The following is an 11,619-nucleotide window of genomic DNA, read 5'->3' as shown; positions in this document are numbered from 1 at the left end:
GAATGATGTTCGGACAGCAGTATCCACAACTCCTTTGCGGGCTCCGTAGCAAGAAATGATATATTCTGTTAACGACAGTCCTTCGCGTAAATTGCTTTGAATAGGTAAATCAATCATTTGTTCTTGAGGATCCGACATTAATCCTCTCATACCTACTAATTGGTGTACTTGAGATGCATTTCCTCTGGCTCCCGAAAAAGACATTTTTGCAAGGTCATGTCGGGGGCTTGTTGAAATATCGACGACATCCGTGCAATACTTGGATGCACGTAATAGTAATATTCTTTTGCGTTTTACTTACCCATTTCAAATGTTCGTGAGATAGGTCGGGATGCATTGGCCGGATGAGAATTCCGGCAGCACTGAAAATGAAAACATACACATCTGATCGGCAATGAGATAAGAGCCATTTTTAACAGAATCGGAAATTCTCTTGGCTGATCTGAGAAAGCTGTTGAATGTCGGTAGGGCTGGGTCGGGCTGGGCTGGGCTGGGCTGGATCCTTCTTCCATGTTTAACATTTGGGTGGTAAATTTGTCAATATTCAAGTCAGTTGTTACTAATAAATCTCGATGTACACGTTCACCGGTCCCGTTGAGAAAGATTGAGCATTAGAATGTGCTATGGTGAATTACTTTAGCTTTTCCGACCTTTTGTTTTCCGGCATTGATTGAGAAGATTCCTTACTTCTTCGTGGCAATCCTATCGATATAGGTGTAATGACCTGTTTACATATTTTAAACAGTCATGTCTAAACTGACATGACTGGAATTAAGAGGCATTCCAAAATTAAACTCGGTTAAACTTCCATTTGTCCATATTTCGAGAAAAAAGTATCTCTTGTTTTCATTTCCATTCCCATAAGAATGAACGGGATGGTTTGCTTTGACGCGGTTTTACATTTTTCTGGTTGAGATTTCCATTTCTCCTTCTATTGACTTTCCTGCCTAAAATATCACACGGACATATATTTAGTAAAAAGTCAAAACATTCCCTCTATTTAGTAGTTCGGTTTACCAAATAACTTCATTTACAAACATTTGTTTGATAAGATTTTACAATGTTCTGAAACTACTTGTTAATGCTCATCCCTAATCTGACGTCGACTTACTTGATCTCGGGCAACAATCGACTTCTACACTATAACTCAGTTGTTCCAGAGGTACTAAAACAGCATAACTCCGCGCAATCTTTCAAAACTAGAGGAACACCGTTAATGAGTTTTTGAATTTGTGAGAACACATCTACATGCGAAACTCATATAAGAAAACTATTAGCCTTGTCTATCAGTTTGTTGATTCTTACCTCATACTTAAGTAAGGACGTAGCACTTCAAAATTCGATTCTAGTAATATGTAATATACAATAAACAATTTCGAGCCTCCTTTTTGGTATATGAATGCACTGTATATTATGATCAAAATTTTCACGTAAATTATGTTGTGAAATAAACGGCAAAATGGCAAAAGAATCAACGATATAAGCAAGTGACACGGTTATTTATCATTTAACTACACCTTCAGCAACAAAACAAATTTTTTTTTGGTCGAATACAAACAAAAATCAAACAATACAAAGACGAGGGGTAGCAACTCCAAGAATGTCACCTAACAAGAAGTGACCAAGAGCATTTAAGTGGAACATTAAGGACACGAATGCTTATAGAATAACTCAAAGAATGTCGGGCAAGCCAATTTGCAAAACAAAACAATTTTTAATTTCTAATTGTCAGATAAAATCACATAGAATTACATGAAAATACGTAATCCTTTCTCATTCTATTAAAGTTATGGACTTCATCGTGGAATTTTTGTTAAGAGTATAATAAGAAGATTAAAAAATTTTGTAAATATTCCTCTAGTTTCAACAGATCGGGTAGACTTTTTTTTTTTTAAACAACACTTTGAGTATTTGGGTTATACTTATAGTGTAAATAATACAATAAAATTCACCCAAAAGATTTTTTATTCATCCAAAAATAATAATATAATAAAAATTATATGATATGAGTGGCAGAATCTGAAAATTTATTCTGGGATTATTAAATATTAAACATATACCAAGGATCAAAGCAGCGTAGGTGGACTGGGATAGGCAGTATTGGATTACTAATCAGAAGATCATGTTGGGCTTTATGAGCCCACTTTGAGGCCCATCAAGCCCAACCGTTGGGCCTGGTTGTTCGAGGCATTCCTCCTTCCGATACCTTCGGACGCTTCCAATGGTTTTAATAGAAGCTCATCAGGCATGTTCCACTGCTGAAGTTTACAAGGTAATTTGACTGTAAATCATTCACTGACATTATCTTCTATTTTCTCTTTCTATAATGGTCCAATCATCCGAGAAAATTCAGTTGGATAACCCGTTGAGCCATGGATTATCGGAAAATATGTGCATCGATGATCTAGGGAAGTTATTGTGGACAACCTGTGAAGCTTGCTGATGGGAAGGGACAATCCAATATCTCGGAGACCTCGGCATGCATTGTTGTAACACTCGTGGCCGCTCGAGAAAAAAGCCAAGCGGTTCATAATAATATGTTCGTCATCTATCAAATAATGGTCTCTTACGGGGAGCTTGTATGTCAATGACATTTCTATGCCAATCAATCACTCTTGCTTTTCTCCCTTATACTCTCCGTGACCCTTCATTATATATAATCCTAATTGACGTTCTCGTCCCATTCTGTGACAGCAAATTTGAGTACAGTCGACTGCGGGATCAACAAGCTGCAGATCATGCTCACCATTGTCGACAACCTCGTCTCGATGGACAACCTGACCGTGGATCACCTCCTCTCGCAGCCCGACAACAAGTACTATCTAGAGCTGTGACATCGGCCCTTTCCTTTTTTTGATAAGATAACATAGGCCCCTTCAACAAGATCTAAAAGGGTCATATCGTCTCCTGTGTTTTGCAGTTTCTCTCTTTCAGACATTCGATATTGCTGGAGTTCTCTTCCGTTCATTTTGTGCTGCCATAGATAGAATTGTTTCGATGTTCTCGGGTAGTTGTGATTTGCTCTTCATTATCTGAGATTGATCTGCTTTGCTATGAGGTTGCTTCCTCTGTTTCACTAAGTAGTCTTTTATTTGCTGAGACTGAGTCCCTTGCGATGCAGACTAATTTTAATCATTTTATCTATGTTCATTCCGTAGGATTTATGTGCGAAATTGACTTGATGGAGTCAATGGATCAGGAGGGTCGATTTAAAAGCCTGGAAGATCTTCAAGAAGGAGAGGAGAATCACCCTAGAACCGCACTCATGGGTGTAGTCCCTGGGGTGGAGGTCGGGGACAGGTTCTATTATCGGTTCGAGCTGGCTGTCGTCGGTCTACATCGACGTTTTCAGGCCGGAATAGACAACAAGAACCTGAACGGAGAGATTCTTGTTACAAGCATCGTTGCCTCAAGTAATACTGACAACATGAACAACGCAGACGAATTAACTTATGTGGGCGAAGGAGGGATCTCGAATCGCAAGAAGTTCCAAGAGGACCGGAAACTTGGACGTGGGAATCTAGCAATGAAGAACAACATAAGGGCTCAAAATGCTATCCGGGTGATCCGGTTGATGACAGCTTCAGTCACTAACACAGAACTAATCACCGCCACTCTTGAGGTCTCTGTGTATGATGGCTTGTACGTGGCTCAGAGATGCCATCAGGAACGAGGGGACCACGGTCGGTTGATATTCGAGTTCAAGCTGAAGCGGAACCCGGGTTAGCCCACGATAGCTCGTTTCAGGGGATGAACGAGTACAGTGGTCGTAGTCGAATTGCTCATAATCCACACGTCTGTGCCTTTCTTTGCTTGCTCAATCTCTTTTACTAGATAGACTTTTGTTACTTCCGTCGATGATCCCAACTATGGAAAGTTGTGGGTAAGGTTTTGATTCCCGATCAACTCGTCACATGTCGGAATGGCAGCTAGAGGCTTGCCTAAGTTTGAGCTCTTGTCGATGAATCAACTGTTATTCGGTTTTATGTATTAGAAACCTTTCGCAATGCGACGTTAGAAGCTTTTCGAAACATCCATAAAATCCGTGCAATACTGCTTATGATACCCGTTTGAGTTTTATTCACCCGATATGCACGTTAGTCAGATAGGCCAGGACACATCAACCAGATGTGAGATAAGTCGGGACACATCGACTGGAAGTGAATTCCGCAACCATGAAAAGAAAACATAGGCACCCGATCCGAAATAAGAGCCATTTTTATCAGAGTCAAAAGTTCTCTTCGTTTTGCACTGGGTCTCTTGTAGTCGAGGCATCATTGGTTGAGCCGGAATAGATTTCGTAGCATTGGATTATCAATCAGATCATGTTGGGCTTCTCGGGCCCACCTGAAGCCCAACAGATAGGCCCAAATGGGGCCCATGGAAGGAGATTCCTGCGGGGAGGACTTTCAGGCGACGACAGGAACAGAACAGGAAGTCAAGAGGCTCAGAGCACTCATAGCTCCAGCAGATTGAATCGATTCCCTTCTTCTTCTTCTTCCTCCTTCCAATCGGACCTGAACTTGAAATCAGTCGCTCGAAGCTCACTGCAATCCCAGAAGTTCCATCTGGGCTTCAGCTTCCTCTCAGTGCTTTATGCATTTTCGGTGACTGAAGAGGCTGCTGCTGCTGAAACATGGCGACAGCAATGGCTTCTGCCCACTTGAACTGCGCCGCCTCCTTCCCCTCATCTAATTCATCTAGAAAATGGAGTCTCAGACAATTGAGGAACCACGGGTCGTGCTCCGTTCACCGGAATTTTCATTCCCGGGGGAGCCCCTTAATCAGGGCTATGGTGTCTGACTCAAGAATCGGCAGACAAGTAGAGGTCAGTCATTTCAGTTGTTCCATTTCTCTATCGATAATGTCTCGTGGGCTTGAACTGTTTGGCCGGTTATGGTGGTGTGTTGAATTGAGTAGGTGGTGTATGATCCTGACGAGAGGTTGAACAAGTTGGCTGATGAAGTAGACGAGAATGCTCCTCTTTCAAGGCTCACCCTTTTCTCGCCTTGCAAGGTAATTCTTTGTCACATCCATCTTCTGCTCTAAATACGCATCGATTTCGGTGAGCTCTGGTTGCTGAAGTTTTGGGCCTTTAATTGGAGTAGGTGAATGTTTTCTTGAGGATAACCGGGAAGAGAGCAGATGGGTACCATGACCTTGCATCCCTCTTCCATGTAAGTGTACCGGCACTCGGTCATGGTTAAGTTAATCTTTGGGTTCACTCGTTTTAGTTTCATCGACCTACTTGCTGTGCTAGGTGATAAGTCTAGGAGACATAATCAAGTTCTCTCTGTCCCCGTCCAAAACGAAGGATCGACTCTCAACTAATGTGTCCGGTGTCCCTCTTGGTGATATGAACTTGGTGAGGTTCAGTCTGTTGTTCTCCTCCCTCTTTTCAAGCTTATGTGAGTTCATGAGTAGTCTCTTCGGTCTTCCTCTGGCAGATTATCAAAGCGCTTAACCTTTACCGGAAGAAGACGGGTTCCGACCAATTCTTTTGGGTAAAACATCTTTCACAAGTCTGTCTTAGTGAGCTGTTACAGTGTGAAAGTTGTTTCTCAAAACAATTTCCACTCATTTGAACTGTTATTTTGGGCAGATCCATCTCGATAAAAAGGTGCCCTCTGGGGCAGGACTTGGAGGTGGAAGTAGTAATGCTGCCACTGCCCTATGGGCTGCAAATCAATTTAACGGGGGTCTTGCTACTGAAAAGGAGCTTCAAGAGTGGTCTAGCGAAATCGGTTCAGATATTCCCTTCTTTTTCTCCCATGGAGCTGCTTATTGTACTGGGCGAGGTGAGGTATGTTGCTTTACTTCTTGTTTGTAACCTCTTCAACCTTTTCATTTTTCAGGAAAATTTACTGTTGGAAGATAGTGTTTTGCACTTCTTTCTTTTGATAAACTACCGATCATTTCATCAATCTGGCCAGGTTGTTCAAGATATTCCTCCTCCGATACCTTTGGACCTTCCAATGGTTCTAATAAAGCCTCCACAGGCATGTTCTACTGCTGAAGTTTACAAGGTAAGTTGATCATAGATCATTCAATAACATTATCTTCTATTTTCTATTTCTATCTATAATGGTCCATTCCCATGAGAGAAGTTCACATTTTCAGCGGCTTCGGTTGGATCAAACCAGTAAGGTTGATCCTATAGCTTTGTTGGATAAGCTTTCAAGCAGCGGAATATCGCAAGATGTGTGCATCAATGATCTAGGTAAAGTACATTCTCGTCGTGGTGTCCTGTCTTAATATTTCTTAGTCCTCCCAAGTTTTTCAGTTGACAATCGTTCACCCTGCTAAGCAATACCACATACAGGTGTCTTCTTTGATGTCTGGCTTTTTTAGTGGTCATGTGGTAAAGGAGGCATTTCATTGCTGAAAATGTAATTCATATTCTTACTGAAAATCAATATAATTTTGTTGTGGGATCTCAATAATCACATGTTGTCTCTGCAGAGCCTCCAGCGTTTGAGGTTCTACCATCTCTAAAAAAGTTAAAGCAACGTGTAATGGCTGCAGGACGTGGTCAGTATGATGCCGTTTTCATGTCAGGAAGGTATGACATTTCAAGTCCAGGCTAAATTTGGTACTTTTCTGGCAAAAAGTAAGACTAAAACTAAAGCGCATTTCTAGTGTGAAATTACGAGTAATAGCACCATTTTTTTAATCGAGATCCAGGTGGTGCTCTGAAATGGTTTTGAGATGGTCTTAAATCCATTTCTTTTTGGACCGTGGAATAGAGATAAGCACCAGTTTCAGAAATTGTCCTGATCTTGTCGATGGTTCGCCTATATGTTTCATAGTTCAACTACTACCAAGCTTATCTTGACACAACTTGACAAATAGCCTGAATAGCTTAGTGAAGCCTGTACATCACCGCTATGCAAGATATTGGACTACACAAGCCTATAGTTTCTACAACACATGTTGTCTCTCAAAAAGTCGTTATTCTGCTAATTCCAGTAAGGAACTACTGGTGACAAGAAAATTCCAAGCTCGTAGTGCTGAATGTTTATGATTCTTGGACTTGGAAGAGCATATTTTTTTTTAACGATGGAATTCAATGGGGTTACGTGACGTTGTGAACCTTAGTATCACATATGCGCTTGCCACAAGGGTAGGGACCCAATGTCTCTGAGGTCTTGTCATGCATTAGTTTAACTCACTTAGCTGCTGGAGAGAAGCTGAGTGGTCCATAAATAAGTCAAATTTATATGTTCACAATTCTAAAACATCTATCAGACGATGTCATTTGGCATCGCCAAATCCGATTATGTATATTAAGGTGTCTGACTTGAATTCTCGATGATGTAGTGGAAGCACAATTGTTGGGATCGGCTATCCAGACCCTCCTCAATTTGTCTATGATGATGATGAATACCATGATGTATTTTTGTCAGGTAAAACTTGACCGAGTTTTTCTGATGTCCAATATTTCTCGATCATTTCAGTATAGCACACGCTCAGCTATGTTTTTCCATTAAAGTCAATAGGAATGATCATGAAGTATACTACTTTGATCATGATAGATCATGATATATTATCTGTCTCCTTAGGATGCATAGTCGGAGAGTACGCATACAATAATTGAAATAGAAGCGGTAGCAGCTATTTCATTTCTTTTCTGTAGGCTGATGACCCTGATTTATCATTAACATTCTTCCTGTTCTTCTGAAGCTGATTTTACACTTTCACTATGCAGAAGCAAACTTCATGACCCGGGAATCTAATCAATGGTACCGAGAACCTGCCTCGTCGAACACTTGTGTTTCACACTCTGATTCTTCTGAGGATGTTCAATGATGGGCGGCATTTCGATTGAAATGTACAAAACTTATCTAAAGCAGCAGACCTCCCTATGTCAGAGGCTTGTGGGACACTGATTCCAGAGGTGTAAGAAAAGAAAGGATGAGGGGATGCTCGATAATGACCAAAGGAACTTTACTGCGACGAATGTGCTTGAAACATGTCCGATCAGCATACCTGAAGAATTATCGAGTTTTAATAAACTTATCAAATTACAGTAATTGTAGCGAAATTTCAGACATCGTTTCTACCTCTCCATGTCAGTTTTAGTTTTACGCATAGAGCATCCAAACATTTCAGATATGCAGAGTCGCCAGATGCTCTTTGAAGGTTAAAGGCCAAAGAAATTATATGAAATCTGCAAAGCATTATAGTAAAACAAAGGGGGCACCAAATTCAAGCAGCACTTTTTCTTTTTTTTTCCTCCAGTCATTTTTCTTTTACTTTCTTATTATTCATTCATCTCTCAACTCACTCTACAGCGGAGGAGGAGAAGAAACAAAGCGTCTAGGCAAACTAAACAGATCTTTTCCCTCGAAAGGAGATGTCCACTCCCGAGAACCCATTGCAGATGTTTCGGCGCCAGGATCCTGCAAACCCGAGAAGGGAACGGAGACCCCGTTTCCGTTCAAAGCAGACCTCATCATAGGCTTCGAATCCGCCCCAGGAGCACCAAAGTCATACCCATTGTTTGCATTGTTCCTCATGAAATTTGCTAATCCTAGCCACAGATTTCCGGGCCTTGATGGACACAGGCCTTGGTCCAATGTCCAGTCTATGTTGGTGTAGTCTAACTGGATCATCGAGCCACCATTGGTCCAGTCCACTGGAGAGCCTGTGCCAGAGGACGCACTTGAGCCCAACCCGGAGAAAAGCCCAAGAGAAGACACAGCTGCAAGTGTGGGAGTCGCACCGCTTCTACTCCACGAACCATTTCCACGGTTCCCTCCAGCAAAGTCACCAAATCCATTTCCCAAGCTATACTGCTGCTGGTAATGAAGTTGGTTGTATACCTGACTGGAACCGCCTAGACTACTTTGTGCGAGGTTTCTATTCGCATTAGTAGGAAACTGAGGCAACACACCGTTTGACTTCATCATTTCGAGGCTACCGGTGGGGTACCAATTGCTCCCAGTTCCAGGAGGAGACCCAATATGGGTCGAGGAAACCTGCTTCGAATTGGTAGATTGTGGTCTCTGCATCATAATTACAGGCTCCCGAACCGACCCAGGCTGGAAGTTCTTCATTTCACCACCAGAGGCCACATAACGGGTATCCAGTTTAGCTTGAGGAAGCGATGCCTGTACAGGTGATGACGCTAAAGAATATGATACAGAAGGGCTAGAACCTGGCACAGGCCACCTCTTTTCAGCTGGCATGGTAGCTTGTTGGGGTTTGGCCCACTCCAACTTCGGTAGAATTCTCTTAACGGGCTGCGCTGTCTTTAGGCCGGATTCCGAAGGCCCACCAACGGCTGCTGTTGCTCCCAGCTTTGTGTAATTGAAGTCTCTTTCATCCCTTCTTTGTTGGTTTGATGGAGTAGGTATAGCTTTAGACTGCAGCCTTGCCAAGTTATGGCTCATAGAAAGTTCGCCGTTGCCGATGGTCGGTGGATCTCCGGTTTCTTGAAGCTTTGGAGGACCATGAGCGGCATCCTGCTTCTGCTTTTGTAAAATTTCTGCTGCTTTCTCAAGGCCCCCTTCTGTAGAGACAACGGCTCTCTCCACCTCCTGTTTTGAGCACTTGTACCTTATTTCCATATCTGCAATCTGAGCAAGCTCCTCTGATATATCGATCTTTAGGTTGGCCCCACTGAGTTTCTGATCCATTTGCTGATCAGCATTTTCAACTCCTTCAAACAGCCATGAAACCGACTCTTCCACTCTGCCTTCATTCAATATAAGAGCCATGGTGGCCCGTTCATGAGAGAATCCCATCTCCACAAGCTGTTGAGCTAGAGCTTCGAGCTTCCTTGACATGAGATAGCCACTGCATCGCTCGTGCAATTCCTGGGCTCGTCTCTCTTTCTGGCGCTGATGTTTTTTCTCATTCTTCTGGCGAATTTTTTCTCGCTTATCATTGTCAGCGCCTGGTGGAATCATCTCATGGCGGGCAGGGGGATTAGATGATTTCTCCTTGTGATCTTCTGACTCACCCGACCAGCTACCATTATTGGAGATGGAGTCATATTCAGCACCAATGGAACCCCCCAAATGATCATCTGTCTCATCTATGTTGCGGAAGCGGCCATTGGCTTGAAGAGGCAAAGCGGACAAATTCTGCACAGTTTCAAGAGTGTGGAATGTACCCAATAGTGGATTGTATGCACTGGAATTTGACGGTCCTGAAGGCTTGGATGCAGATTTCGGGGGTTCCTTGGCAGATTTTTTGTCCTTCGACTTAGACTTTGATGCTGGAGACATTTTCATATAATTCCCTGCAGATGTAACAAATGATGAGAACCTTTTAGATACAGCAGTACAAACAATCACTGATAGCTAAATGCTGATAACGACAAATTGGAGTCCAACCCAAAAACATTAACTCAAGGATTTTTTATTTTTATTTTTCGACACTGTAGAACATATACTCAAGTATGGAACAGCATAAGAAAATAAAATAAATAATTCGAACAAACTGCAGCAAATCATGTTCAGCGAGTCCATGAAATGACAAGATGAAACTTACTGTTACCCTCTTACAACTGTCGATAATCAATACGGAAGTCGGTTTGAACTCATTTCCCAATTATGAGACATCCACCCTATGTTTGATACGATGGAAATTAATCTCCACGATCCCACCCAGAATTTCAATCAATAAATGCCCCAAATTTCAAACTAACACTAGCCAGAAGAAACCTTCGATGCCGTTCAGCTACTACCGGCTATACAACATAGACCCAATGACAGCCCCTAGAATCGAAAAGGCCAGAACAAGAATAATTTTTCAGGCCTGCACAGTTAATTCCGTGCCAAAATAGCAGCAGATTACAATGATTCCTCCTGTTCGAGGCCCCAACCAATAAAACAAGAAATTGGTGCATCCAAATCCGTGTCGCGAACAATTTCGTTCCAATTCTCACGAAAACCAGAAGAACCGCATTGGTTGTATACCAATTGATTGCTAAATTATTGCATCGAGACCTCCATTTGAGAAGAAATGCTAATGATTGCGAGAGCAAATGAGCTCCTAGACCGATCTAATTAATTCCGACGGCACCGAAAGAAACAAATTTCCGAGACACACCGGCTCGCAGCTCCAATCGTCAAGGAGCTGCCAAATCAATTCCTTTGGCCGATTGACATTTGCCGCATCGACCAGAGGACGGAGAGAGAAAGGGAGAGGGAGAGGTAGAATGAGAGATAGAGAAAGACGCTGACCTTCGGGAAGAGAGACGGGGCGTTAACGACGGAGGAAGCGCCGGCGATTGAGATTCGCAGAATCGGTGGCGGGATCGGTGGGCGGAGGAGGGAGAAAGGACGGGATAGAGATTTCGAGGCTCAAACTGAATTTTGTATGTTTAGGGTTTTTGTTTGACAGAGAGAGAGAAGATGAGAGAGAAAGAGGTCAGGATTTGTTTCTTTGCTTTTGATTGAGAACCAGAATGAGAGAGAGAGAGAGACGGAAATTAACGGAAAACTAAACGGCGACGGTCCTCCTGCCCATTTCTTGTCACAGTTTTCTCGTTCCAGTAACCATCAGTCTGTTATTTCCTTCGCCGTTTATATGCTTTTTCGCTAGAAATATTTATATGTTGGAAATAATTTTGTTTCCCGTTGCACCGGTTCGATATCGAACACGATC

At 42.4% G+C, this 11,619-nt stretch overlaps 3 protein-coding genes across 4 annotated transcripts; 2 read left to right on the top strand and 1 right to left on the bottom strand.

Annotated features, from left to right (window-relative positions):
• Positions 1–2,691: 2,691 nt before the first annotated feature.
• Positions 2,692–4,015, top strand: LOC116211929 (histone-lysine N-methyltransferase, H3 lysine-9 specific SUVH5-like). 2 transcript variants are annotated; one of them, XM_031546467.1, is made up of 2 exons: positions 2,692–2,815; positions 3,159–4,015. In XM_031546467.1, the coding sequence occupies exon 2, from the start codon at positions 3,164–3,166 to the stop codon at positions 3,725–3,727; it is 564 nt and encodes a 187-aa protein (XP_031402327.1). In that variant the 5' UTR covers positions 2,692–2,815; positions 3,159–3,163; the 3' UTR covers positions 3,728–4,015. The 2 variants fall into 2 exon arrangements, with proteins under 2 accessions (XP_031402327.1, XP_031402328.1); XM_031546468.1 differs by having other exon boundaries at positions 2,692–3,058.
• A 414-nt stretch (positions 4,016–4,429) lies between these two features.
• On the top strand, positions 4,430–8,091 carry LOC116211927 (4-diphosphocytidyl-2-C-methyl-D-erythritol kinase, chloroplastic). Its single transcript, XM_031546465.1, has 11 exons — positions 4,430–4,828; positions 4,921–5,016; positions 5,109–5,177; positions 5,261–5,365; positions 5,448–5,504; positions 5,603–5,803; positions 5,934–6,026; positions 6,121–6,220; positions 6,463–6,562; positions 7,321–7,406; positions 7,709–8,091. The coding sequence occupies exons 1-11, from the start codon at positions 4,637–4,639 to the stop codon at positions 7,807–7,809; spliced, it is 1,200 nt and encodes a 399-aa protein (XP_031402325.1). The 5' UTR covers positions 4,430–4,636; the 3' UTR covers positions 7,810–8,091.
• A 98-nt stretch (positions 8,092–8,189) lies between these two features.
• On the bottom strand, positions 8,190–11,396 carry LOC116211926. Its single transcript, XM_031546464.1, has 2 exons — positions 11,196–11,396; positions 8,190–10,249 (listed from the first exon to the last, which is right to left on the bottom strand). The coding sequence occupies exon 2, from the start codon at positions 10,239–10,241 to the stop codon at positions 8,289–8,291; it is 1,953 nt and encodes a 650-aa protein (XP_031402324.1). The 5' UTR covers positions 10,242–10,249; positions 11,196–11,396; the 3' UTR covers positions 8,190–8,288.
• Positions 11,397–11,619: the final 223 nt, after the last annotated feature.

Source organism: Punica granatum, chromosome 6 (genome assembly GCF_007655135.1).
Source record: "Punica granatum isolate Tunisia-2019 chromosome 6, ASM765513v2, whole genome shotgun sequence".
Classification (NCBI taxonomy): Eukaryota; Viridiplantae; Streptophyta; class Magnoliopsida; order Myrtales; family Lythraceae; genus Punica; species Punica granatum.
The sequence above is the reverse complement of the archived record's forward strand: the minus strand, read 5'-3'. Positions and strand labels throughout refer to the sequence as shown.